This window comes from Mya arenaria, chromosome 2 (genome assembly GCF_026914265.1).
Source record: "Mya arenaria isolate MELC-2E11 chromosome 2, ASM2691426v1".
Lineage (NCBI taxonomy): Eukaryota > Metazoa > Mollusca > Bivalvia > Myida > Myidae > Mya > Mya arenaria.
In genome coordinates, this window is record NC_069123.1 from 45960875 (window position 1) to 45972429 (window position 11555).

The 11555-nt window shown below is 35.7% G+C and overlaps 1 protein-coding gene and 2 non-coding genes across 3 annotated transcripts; all 3 read right to left on the reverse strand.

The window, feature by feature from the left end:
* Positions 1–1186: 1186 nt before the first annotated feature.
* Positions 1187–9886, reverse strand: LOC128220371 (60S ribosomal protein L10-like). Its single transcript, XM_052928741.1, has 5 exons — positions 9788–9886; positions 9219–9277; positions 8593–8839; positions 8177–8339; positions 1187–1396 (listed from the first exon to the last, which is right to left on the reverse strand). The coding sequence occupies exons 1-5, from the start codon at positions 9808–9810 to the stop codon at positions 1232–1234; spliced, it is 657 nt and encodes a 218-aa protein (XP_052784701.1). The 5' UTR covers positions 9811–9886; the 3' UTR covers positions 1187–1231.
* On the reverse strand, positions 2422–2495 carry LOC128225301 (small nucleolar RNA SNORD34). Its single transcript, XR_008259653.1, has one exon. It is a non-coding gene; the product is annotated as a small nucleolar RNA SNORD34 (small nucleolar RNA).
* LOC128225300 (small nucleolar RNA SNORD34) lies at positions 4904–4972 on the reverse strand. The gene has a single exon (XR_008259652.1). It is a non-coding gene; the product is annotated as a small nucleolar RNA SNORD34 (small nucleolar RNA).
* Positions 9887–11555: the final 1669 nt, after the last annotated feature.

Sequence of the window (11555 nt, forward strand, 5' to 3'; positions counted from 1 at the left end):
CCTGAAAAAATAGTCTGGGTCCACTTGTACACAAGTGATTCATGATCAGAGAAAGGTCAATGTGCTTAGTTGAAATGGTTTCCAGTAATTTATATTTCTTTCAAAGGTACTTCCTAAAAATATCCCAGCAGAAAACAATAATTACAGCTATACAACAGTCAGTTATAAAGCTCTCAATCCTGAACTTCAGAAACTGTTTTACAGTGTGTTATTACTGGGATGGTTTCTCATGCGAGCTGCTTTTAGTGGTTTACCCAAAGAGCACTACTCGGGCTTTTGCTCCAGAACATTTTACTTATCCAAGTGACAGATACCACACAATATGCGTCTGCTTTGTCTTTTTGTGCAAGTAGCTCTTTCATCCTTTTAAAATACAAGTCTGAGAAAGCAAACATCTCTGGGAAAGCCAGCTAGTGAGATTCATTTAGGTAAACCACATCAAGTGAGCCTCGTCCCAGAAAACTATATTTTGTGGTCCTGACCAAGTTAACCATATTAATTAAAGTTTGCCCCAGTCAACCATCTTCTGTGAGCCTTGTCACAGTTAACCATATTTAGTCATTTTTTCAGAGTAAATAAAATGAAGAGCCTTGTCCAAGTTAACTCTAGTGAGCTTAGGCCTAAAAAAAATAAATTGTTTGGTTAGGGTTACATCCTTAAAAAAAATAGGTAGGGTAGGTAGGCTTTTTTTTATTTTATTAGGTTTTATATAAGAAAATAATTTTCATCATTGGAGAATGGTGTTAAAGCTATCTTCTGTATAAGCATTTAAGGTTTAAACTTAATATTAAAAAGCAATTAAAAAAAAACGAGATTTTTTTAATTTTTTAATTTTTCAATTTTTTTTTTCAAACTGACTATAAAAACGGTAGGGCTGGCGCCTATTCCGTAGGTAGGGTCGGGTAACCCGAACCAAATGTATTTTTTTTTAGGCCTTACACAAAATATTGAACCGCATCCCAGTAAATCATATAGTGAGCTTCGTCTAAGTTATTTCTTTTTAGCACGCCTCATCCAAGTTACCCATATTTAGTGTGCTTCGTCCCAGTTAACCATATACGAGCTTCATCCAGTGAACTATTCATTTTCATTTCGAATACATACTGTTACTTATCACAAGCCTCAAGGGCATTGCAAATAATAGTTTCCAGTTACATGTAGGTATGCACTAATAAACACATTATCATTTTTCTCTCTATTTATTCCAAGCATGGTAGTCTGTAACAATAAATTATCCATAGATTTTCTCCATGCGTGTCTTCCAAGCGGCAAGGGGACCCTTGTCAGGCTTGTATTGGACGGTAGTTCCGTCATATATGAGGTGGTGACTCTCACGCATCCTCTGGTAGTCCTCACGACCCCACTTTGTGAAGCCCCACTTCTTGGATACAAAGATCTGAAATAGAGAGCAATACTCAATGTAATTTCTTTCCATCTCTATTGTGTAACAAACAGTTTGAAAAATATGTTTCATGTAGTTGCAATAGTGTCTCTGAATGGCAAGAACCATACAGATATAGCGACATGCAACATTTGATATTCCAGGGTTAGAACGCCAAACCAACATACGAATGTTCTTTGGAGCTGGACCTGGCTGTCGAAAATGTGCGATAGATTATTTTGGTTATCTATCTAATAAACACCAATCTACAGCTACAGGTTTTTATCTCAGTTATTCTCTGACAATATGGGTTATTAAAACATCACAAGATTGGTCTATACCAGCTCAATTTCCGCTTTAAATTTTATGATACTACACTGTTGGTACACACGGTCTCACTTGTCCCACTTTGTAAAATATTATAAACACAGTATTATAGCTAAATCTGAATTTCAAAATACCCACAGAAAGACAACAATAGTGATTACTAATGTACATGTTGTTGCAATAGAGTCTCTGAATGACAAGATCCACACAGATATAGCGACATGCAACATTTGATGTTCCAGGGTTAGAACGCCAAACCAACATACGAATGTTCTTTGGAGCTGGACCTGGTTAATAATAATGTTTGAAATATCATTTTGGTTATCTATCTAAAGAACACCAATCTACAGCTATAGGTTATTTTTCCCGTTATTCTCTGACAATGTAGGTATGTAAACATCCCAAGATTGGTCTACACCAGTTCAATTTTCACTTTAAATTTTATGATACTAGACATGGTCTCCCTTGTCAAACACTGTTAAATAGTGAGGAAAACAAATGTGAATTTTATTATGCCCACAGAACATGTATGGCAGTAATAATGTACATGTAGTTGCAATAGTGTCTCTGAATGGCAAGAACCATACAGATATAGCGACATGCAACATTTGATATTCCAGGGTTAGAACGCCAAACCAACATACGAATGTTCTTTGGAGCTGGACCTGGCTGTTGAAAATGTGGATATATTATTTCTGATTATCTAATGATCACCAATCTTCAGCTTTGTGTTGTTATCTTCAGTTATTCTCTGACAATGTAGGTAATGCAAACATCACAAGATTGGTCTGCACCAGTTCAATTTTCATTTAGATTGTGAGACTATCGGTACACAAAGTCTTACTTGATAGTGAGGAAAACACAGTATCATAGCTAAATCTGAATTTCAAAATACGCAAAGAAAGACAGCAATACTAATGTACATGTTGTTACAATCGAGTTTCTGAATGTTAAGATCCACACAGATATAGCGACATGCAACATTTGATGTTCCAGGGTTAGAACGCCAAACCAACATACGAATGTTCTTTGGAGCTGGACCTGCCTCAACTTATAAATAACTGGCACATTTACGCTTCCCACATGACACGAAACCTTTAACAGCAAATCAACAAAATACAAAAAACTCTTGCAATGGTAGTACATGTCACAAAAGAGTAATGCTGAATCAATGTACTTAAGATAAATGAGACTACACACTTGATGGTCCCAAAATTGGCAAATACAGTATTTTGTCAAAACTAGTCTAATTCAAGCTAGAATATGGGCAATAATACATCATTTTACAAGGTTTAAAATATATTCCCAACATCCATGTTGTCTAACACTATATCTCCGCCAAGTTTCCTCGTTTAAATGGAGTGTGGAATGGTTTTTCTGATCCTCAAGTCAAACATTTTCAGCAGTGGTATTCTAGTGAAGTTTCCATCCCGTCAATTTCATCAACAAAGACCATCTATTGGGCTTTGTGTTTATGTTGTTCACAGCAGTTTTGGGAAGCCATGTTGTGTGTATAATTAGCATGTGAGAGTAGAGAGACAAGTGTCAATAAACATACCAATGTTATTTTTTAATTTACTGTGTCAACATACCCAGTAGATTTTGAATTGGGAAAAATACACAAAAATGCTTAAGCAGGGTTCCCGCTGGCGATCGCCATTGTCGCCATTTGCGACAAAATCGCAAAAGTGGCGACAACTTTTCAAATTTGGCGAATTTATGGCGACAACGATTTTTTTCTAAAATATTTTCTTAAAATGACGTAAGTGGTGACCATGCGGCCTGCATAATAATCGATTCTGTCACTGTCATAAATCAAGCGCATCTGCTGGTGCGACAACAAAAATTAATCCGATAATTAGGGCAAGCAGTCACGGCCCAGTCAACACCTTGCTAATTATTGCAGAATTTTATTGCTTTCACGGATAAACAATGACATCCTTTAACTGTTATGTCTCTTATTAGCAAACAATTTTAATATTTAGCTCAACAGCCTTGTTGTTGCGTAATTATCGTGTTAGTTTTAAATATGCAAATCGTAGAATTTTATGTTGTCGGAAAGTCACGTTATATGCAAATTTCGTAATGACGTTTACGCGCTAAAAATAGACTCGCTTTCGGTTTTGTCGCAATTTGTAATTGCTATAAATGCAGCATTCTAAGAGTTCAAAAAGTGTCAAAAAGATTAACAGAAATCAAATAAATAGGATTAAACCCCATTTGATAAGGCTTCTAATATGTTGGCTGGAGTAAAGAGTAGGTAGACAAATTTCTATTAGGAAAGTTATGGCCCTAGTTTGACAATGTATATTTCTTTGAGTTTCCATTTATTTTAAATTTATCTCATAATTTCACAAATGTATTCTTTTATTGTATGCAGGCATTAGACTGAAATCAACATATTGATGTTTATGTCACATTTTTTGCAATATTTTTTTATTTATATACTAGTCCATAAACAATGAATTTTGTCAACAGAATAACAATTTGCTATTAATATATTGTGCTTCATGTACAACAAAATGTTATGATTTGCTCGACAATGTGCTAATTAAATGCAATTTAAGGCTCTTAAAATGCTTAAACCCCATGAGCTTCAGGGGGCTTTGCCCCCTTGGCCCCCACAAGGGCGCTGCCCTGGACCCGTAAGGCCCCCTTAACCCCCCGCGAAAAAGTGGCGACAACTTTTTAGAACCCAGGGGGAACCCTGCTTAAGATAAATGTGTTTTACAGGATATGGTACAACAGTAAGTAAGATTCAATGTGATGTACTTAATGATATCAATTTTATGCAAATATTTGACAACCTTTTTTTCTTGCATTTTTATTTTTAATCAGTTGGTGTCTAGTCCCTCTGGCAACATATAGTTGAAACAAGAGTTTCGGCAAGACGGTAGCCAAACAAACCTTGTAACTGACAATTACATACAGAAAATGACTTTTGTAGTTGAAATCTTGTCAGTAAGACAGGAGTCAAACAGATAAAGCGACAAACAACCCTTGCTCTCCCAGGGTTAGAACGCCAAAACAGCACAGACAAATGTTGCTTGGAGCTGGGTCTGGCTTAAAAAAAAGTGACAAGATTGTGTATTCACTTATAACTGTCTTTTGTTCTTAACTACAGCTGTAAGTGGAATGAGTGATCAAATTTTAAATGAGTTATTTAACTTATATATTAATTTTCGAAATATATCACCAATCTTCAGTGCTTATTATTATCTTCAGTGGCAATCAGACAATGTAGGTAAAACATCATTAGATTGGTCTTTGCAATATATTCATACATGTCAATGGAAAACTAGTTTACTATTATGCTTCCATCAACTACTCTTCAAACCCTTCAGTTATATGTCTGTCACAAGTCACACATTGAAGACTTTTGAATAATGATCATACAAGGTTCATTCCTGATAAGTTTGGATAGTTAGTCCAATTAAGGATGTGAAAAGTTGACTTTCTTTTACAACACTACATCTTAAATAAATATATCTTAGCACCATGAAGTAGCCTACACACACAAAAGGTACAGAAAAAATATAAAAATACATGAACACAGCCTCGTACAGGTTTCACGATACAACATACTCATTTTCACCATATATGTATTAATCATTTACTTCCTTCCATATGTAACTGTAACAAAGCCTGCAGCAAATTTATATAAGAAACTAGAAATGTGTCCATAGGACACGGATGCCCCCACTTCGGTTTTTTGTCACAGAAAATAAGCCATAATGATTTTTGAAGTATTTTTGGCAAAAAAGGGCCGTAACTCCTAAATGACTAAAGCGATTTCTATGACTATCGAACTTGATCAAGATATTATGGTTACAAACATGTGTTTAAAGTTTGGTGAGGATTGGACAAACAGTTTTCAAGAATTAGATCGGAAACAATCTTCGGGACGTATTTTTCATGTCTTTTTTTTGCAAATAAAGGGCCGTAACTCCTAAATGACAAAAGCGATTTCCATGGCTATCGAACTTGATCAAGATATTATGGTCACAATCATGTATGTAAAGTTTGGTGAGGATTGGACACATACTTTTCAAGAATTAGATTGGAAACATATATTTTTGAAGTATTTTTGGCAAAAAAGGGCCGTAACTCCTAAATGACTAAAGCGATTTCCATGACTATCGAACTTGATCAAGATATTATGGTCACAAACATGTGTTTAAAGTTTGGTGAGGATTGGACAAACGGTTTTCAAGAATTAGATCGGAAACAATCTTCGGGACGTACGTACGTACGTACGTATGGACAGACGTACGTACGGACAAGGGCAACCCTATATGCCGCCACTTTGTGGGGGCATAACAAACATGTAGTTGCAATAGAGTCTCTAAATGGCAAGAACCACACAGATATAGCGACATACAACATTTGATATTCCAGGGTTAGAACGCCAAACTAACATATTAATGTTCTTTGGAGCTGGACCTGGTCGACTGGAATTCAACCCAAATACTGATCCCTGAAAACAAGCATTAGCACACTCATGAAGTTTTTTTTAGGTTACAACAGTGTTTCCATGTAGCAAATGTGACACAGACATCAAATAGCCTCTGGCAACATAAAATTCAACGTTCAAGGGTAAAAATGCCAAACAAACATTAAACTGCACTCCTTGATTATGACAAGACTCCTAACATTTGTAAGTAGGTAGTCTGGCAGACTCTGAAGCAAAAATGGGTAGTGTCTAACACTGAATGGTAGTACATAATGTCGAAACATGTAGCTCAATTCTTGTTCTTTTCTACCAAGATGTACATGTAGTTGAAATCGGGTTTCTGCAAGAAGGGGATCGAACAGATATAGCGACATACAACCCTTGCTCTCCCAGGGTTAGAACGCCAAAACAGCAGAAAGATGTTGCTTGGAGCTGGGCCTGGTTTAAAAGCAAAAATGCTTGTCCTTCGAAATAACTCAAACATATTCAACAACTCAAAACCACACTTCCAACAGAACACCAAAAGAAATAAACTTGACAGTTGATATTAAATGTAACTGACATTTTTGTTGAAAAACAATAACAACCCAAAACCCATGCACATAAAGTTTAAATCATCTTTGTATACAGGAGTCAAACAATAATAGCAACATACAACCCTTGATCTCCCAGGGTTAGAACAATGGTATTCACATAAACTTTATTTTCCCTTTCAACTGAGCTGTTTTTAATGAAAAACAGATGTAAATAGTAAAACGTCAACTCTTTAAATATCACCAATCTTCAGTAGTGTCATTTCATCAGTGGCAATCTGACAATGTAGGTACAACATCATTAGATTTGTTTTCCATATTAAAATTTTTATATATGCAATGACCTATCTATCTATAGAAACTTCATAAGATCCCTTTCAAAAGCTCCCATTATTCACATTTCTATTCCTTAGGACCATACAAGGTTCATTCCAGTGAAGTTATTAGAACCTTTATGTTCCTTGTAACATTTGTGTGTCAGATAATCGAGGTAAATAGCATGCTATGAAATGTTTTGTTTCAATTCATTTTCCCACTAGTATATTAGCATACAGATAAGTGACTCCTTAAACAAAGCCTAGAAACATTTTATTATATTAAATATGTAAGAAACAAGCATGTAGTTGCAATAGAGTCTCTGAGTGACAAGAACCACACAGATATAGCGACATGCAACATTTGATGTTCCAGGGTTAGAACGCCAAACCAACATACGAATGTTCTTTGGAGCTGGACCTGGTCGGCTGCAATTGCTTCCAAGTTATAACAATGTCACTTTTGGAGTAATGCAGAATAAGAGACAAAACTTGAACGAGGGGTAAAATGTCCTTCAACATAGCTAGACATATTTCAAAGATTTTACATATAAATTCAAGATTAAACTGTAGTTGCAATAGTGTTTCAATGTAGCAAATGTTACACAAATATAGCTACAAGCAACATTTGATGTTCCAGGGTTAGAACGCCAAACCAACATATGAAATGTTCGTTGGAGCTGGACCTGGACCAGCACAAAAATGTGTAGAATATTATTTACGATTATTTATCTAATAAAAACTACATCAATCTTGAGCTACGAATTGTTATCTTGAGATTTTCTCTGACAATGTAGGTAATGCAAACTTCACAAGATTGGTATACACCAGTTCAATTTCCATAGGATTATATGAAGGATTTTTTTCAGTGTAGATGAAAGAGGCCAGGGGGCTTTTTTCACCCAGAATCCTCAAACCATTGTGTACTGCATTGTTTTAAATCCTTCCCAAGTACACAATTGTTCCATGGATTCTATCAAATCAATTCAGATACCATTTGATTGTGCTAGGTTTCATGTGACTAGTAAATCTCCATTTTTTAAATAGAATATAACTGGGTGGTTGAATGAGCATTTGTGAGACAACCATTGGCAACAGAGGTCGCAATCCCACTGAAGCATCATTTTAATTAAGTGATTTTTCCCCATAACAAGGAAAAACTATTAACCTTCTGTCTGCCAGGGAACTTGAACTTGGCTCTCCTCAGGGCCTCAATGATGCTGGCGAGATGCTGATCCCTGCCACGAACGGACATGACAGGCTGGCCAATGTGCACACGGGCAACCAAGCCCTGGGGCTTGCCAAACGCACCACGCATCCCAGTCTGGAGCCTGAATTTAACAAAACAGTAGTAGTTGTACATCTTATTTTACTATGGTTAGTTAAGAGTATTTACATATACTTGACCAAGACAATTGTAAGAAATTAGTTGTTTGTTCCTCATATCTGCTATCAAAACATGACTTAGAGCCAATCTTCAGCAAATGTGTTTAAAATCACAGAGTTCATACAATGTAGGTTAAGACATCATTAGATTGGCATTATTGAATATATGATATTGCCTCTACTATCTTGCACTTTTACCTATCGGCCCCAGCACACGACAACATCTTGTTGATTCGGACCACATGGAATGGGTGAGGCCGAATTCTCATGTGGAAGGATTCTTTGCCACAGAATTTCACCAGGTACTTGTTGGCGCAGATTCTGGCAGCTTCCAGAGCTTCAGAGGATAGCTGTTCATATTCATCTGACACAAGGTGAACACACAGAGGGAAGTCCTCTACAGAAGCCTTCTTTCGACCCAAGTCATAGATACGGATTTTAGGATCTGAAAAATAACATTTTGTACACTATATCTAGCTACATATGGTTAATATAGTCACTTTTTAACTTTGCCTCAGCCTATTTAGTGCTCATCTTGCGCAAAATACAGATGCATGGTAAAATATAACTTTATGATATATTTCAAACATCAAATAACATTTACTGTTTTTTTCAACAACCTGTTCAGCATACATATTGGGATGAGAATAATCTGAATGCCAATTTCAGACAACAAAAGTAAAGGTACACATTAAATTTGCAGAAATCTTAAATCAGGCTGGTGAAACAATTGGACAAGTTTCACCAGCATGTTAATATGAAATCATGAGTCAAGATCAATAAACTAAAAATAAAATGCAGTTCCATGTTAAATTGATCATTACCTGGCACACCACGACAGAACCTGGACTTTGGGTAAGGCTTGTTTTTACAGTATCTGTAACTAAAACGGAAAAAAACACTGATAGCATTCTTCATCTTTCCCTACTCAGAAGAGTATAAATTCAACAGACAAAGAAAATATATTACAGTGAATGCAAATGCTGGTCTGAATTCCTTGTTCAAATAAGGGGCATAATTCTACTTTCTTTTTTTCACAAGAAATATGATCCTCATGTTAGAATGATTGGATGGTTCCTGTCAACATGTGCATCAGGTTTCAATTGTTAACCTGTGAAAAGATTTTTAGTTATTATCAACAACCATAAAAACAAAAGGGCTATAAACCCCGAATTCAACAGTTCAAAAAAGTAATCAAATTAATAAACCATTTCAATTACGACGTCATTTATCCAAGAATTAAATAGATTAAGAGCAGCTCTTGAGTCTTCCTTCGGCTCATAACAAAAACTCTCAGCTCCATATTTGTATACGCCTCTGTGTACATGGCATCATTCAAATTCAAGATTTACGCATGTGTTTTCTCAGAAGAGTTATAAATATCAAAGCTTACCACCGAGCTGGTCGGCGCCCCATTCTGAATCTGAAAATGGAAATAAAGCAAAAATAAATACACAGAAACGACAATATGTGTTCACTTAACTTCACAAATGAACGTAAAACAAACGAAAAGGTCTTTAGATCAAGATTAAATGTGATATAATTCAGCACATATTTCAGAACAACACTTGTCACCATTTACCTTCGTGAAAAAGAACGACTTCCGGTGTGATATTAGTTAAAACGGCAACAAAAATATTTAAACAGCACGCATCCAATTTAATTACAGGAAACAATTTCTTACAAATGGTGTTTTCGTGAATATTGTAAGGCTTCATAATGGGTACAAATTTTAAATTTGAATGAAATTGACCCAAATTTTACGAAGCTATAGCAAAATAAACATTTTATATACTGTATGGAAGTGCATGGGGAAATTTAGTATTTCGATGCAAAATTCAATTCATAAGTGCAAAGAACTCATTTGATTTTATGAATTATCGTTTAATTGATCAGATGTATCAGATAAGATCAAATATACATCCGTGTATGTCCAAAAATTGTAAATAAATAAAGTACAAACAAAAATGAAAAATACAACATTTATTCTAGCAAAAATTGATGAATGTTCAAAGCATGCAGAGGCAAAGAGGTCCTTTCAAGACGTCAAAAGTAAATCATCAATTTCATTGAGCTCTTACTATTCAATATCAAGGATGATCCAAATTCAGTACCAACATGGGTTTTATACAGCATCGACTGTCACCGATTGGATTCTACTCGATAATCCCTATCACAAGTATGTGTGTGTGTGTGTGTGTGTGTGTGTGCGTGCGTGCGTGCGTGCGTGCGTGCGTGCGTGTGTGTGTGTATTGGTCAACTTTTAAAAGATTTTAAGCAAATGTTGTAAATGTCTTTAATCTTAACTGTCCTAAACATGCTTTAAAAATGTGTTCACGAATGTAACAGGTGTTAAATTCCATCAGTAGTGGGTCCAGGGGTGCGCACGCCTCTCCCCCTTTAATCGTTAAAGTTAACTTTCTATTTAAATACAGGATAACAAAAGTAATAAAATGCGCCAAAAAAGCACAATTTCGGACTTTAATTTTTTAACTTTCAAATCTCCATGCCAAAACTTATTAACAAAATTCGGTTCAGAGATCGGGGTACAAGTTAAAATCTTACGCCTCTAAGCTACACCCACTTCACATCAAATTATGGATTTACCCCTGGTCATGAATGTCGTGAATGTTTTAAGTCAAGTCAAAAGTTATTGAATGTTGCCTGTTGTAAATGTTGTGAATAGCGGGAAAATGCGAATGTTGCAAACGAAGCAAGTGTTATACAATAACAACGATAATAATGTGAGGATTATGAAAGTTGTTATTGCTGCAAATATGACGAATGTAATAATTGTCACGATTATAGCGAATGATGTCATTTTCCATGTGTTGCAACTTTCTATGAAAGTCACAAGAATAATAAATGATGGCGTGTTGTCAATATTTGAATGTTGTAATTGTAGCTTAAATGTGAGGAGTAATATGAAAGTCGGACATTTTGTAATTATGATGAAAATGTCGTTTATGTTGTAGACGTCAGTGAATGCTGGACATCAATATTAAAGTTAAGTCAAAACCCGTTGGCTCGAACTCACTTGGCTCGAATTTCTTGTTAGCTCGAACTAGATGTAAAGCACCAATTTCTTTATACTGAAGGTAAACGATCCGCTTGCCACGAACTTTCTGACGCTCGAGGTATTTTCACCGGTCCCTGGGTGT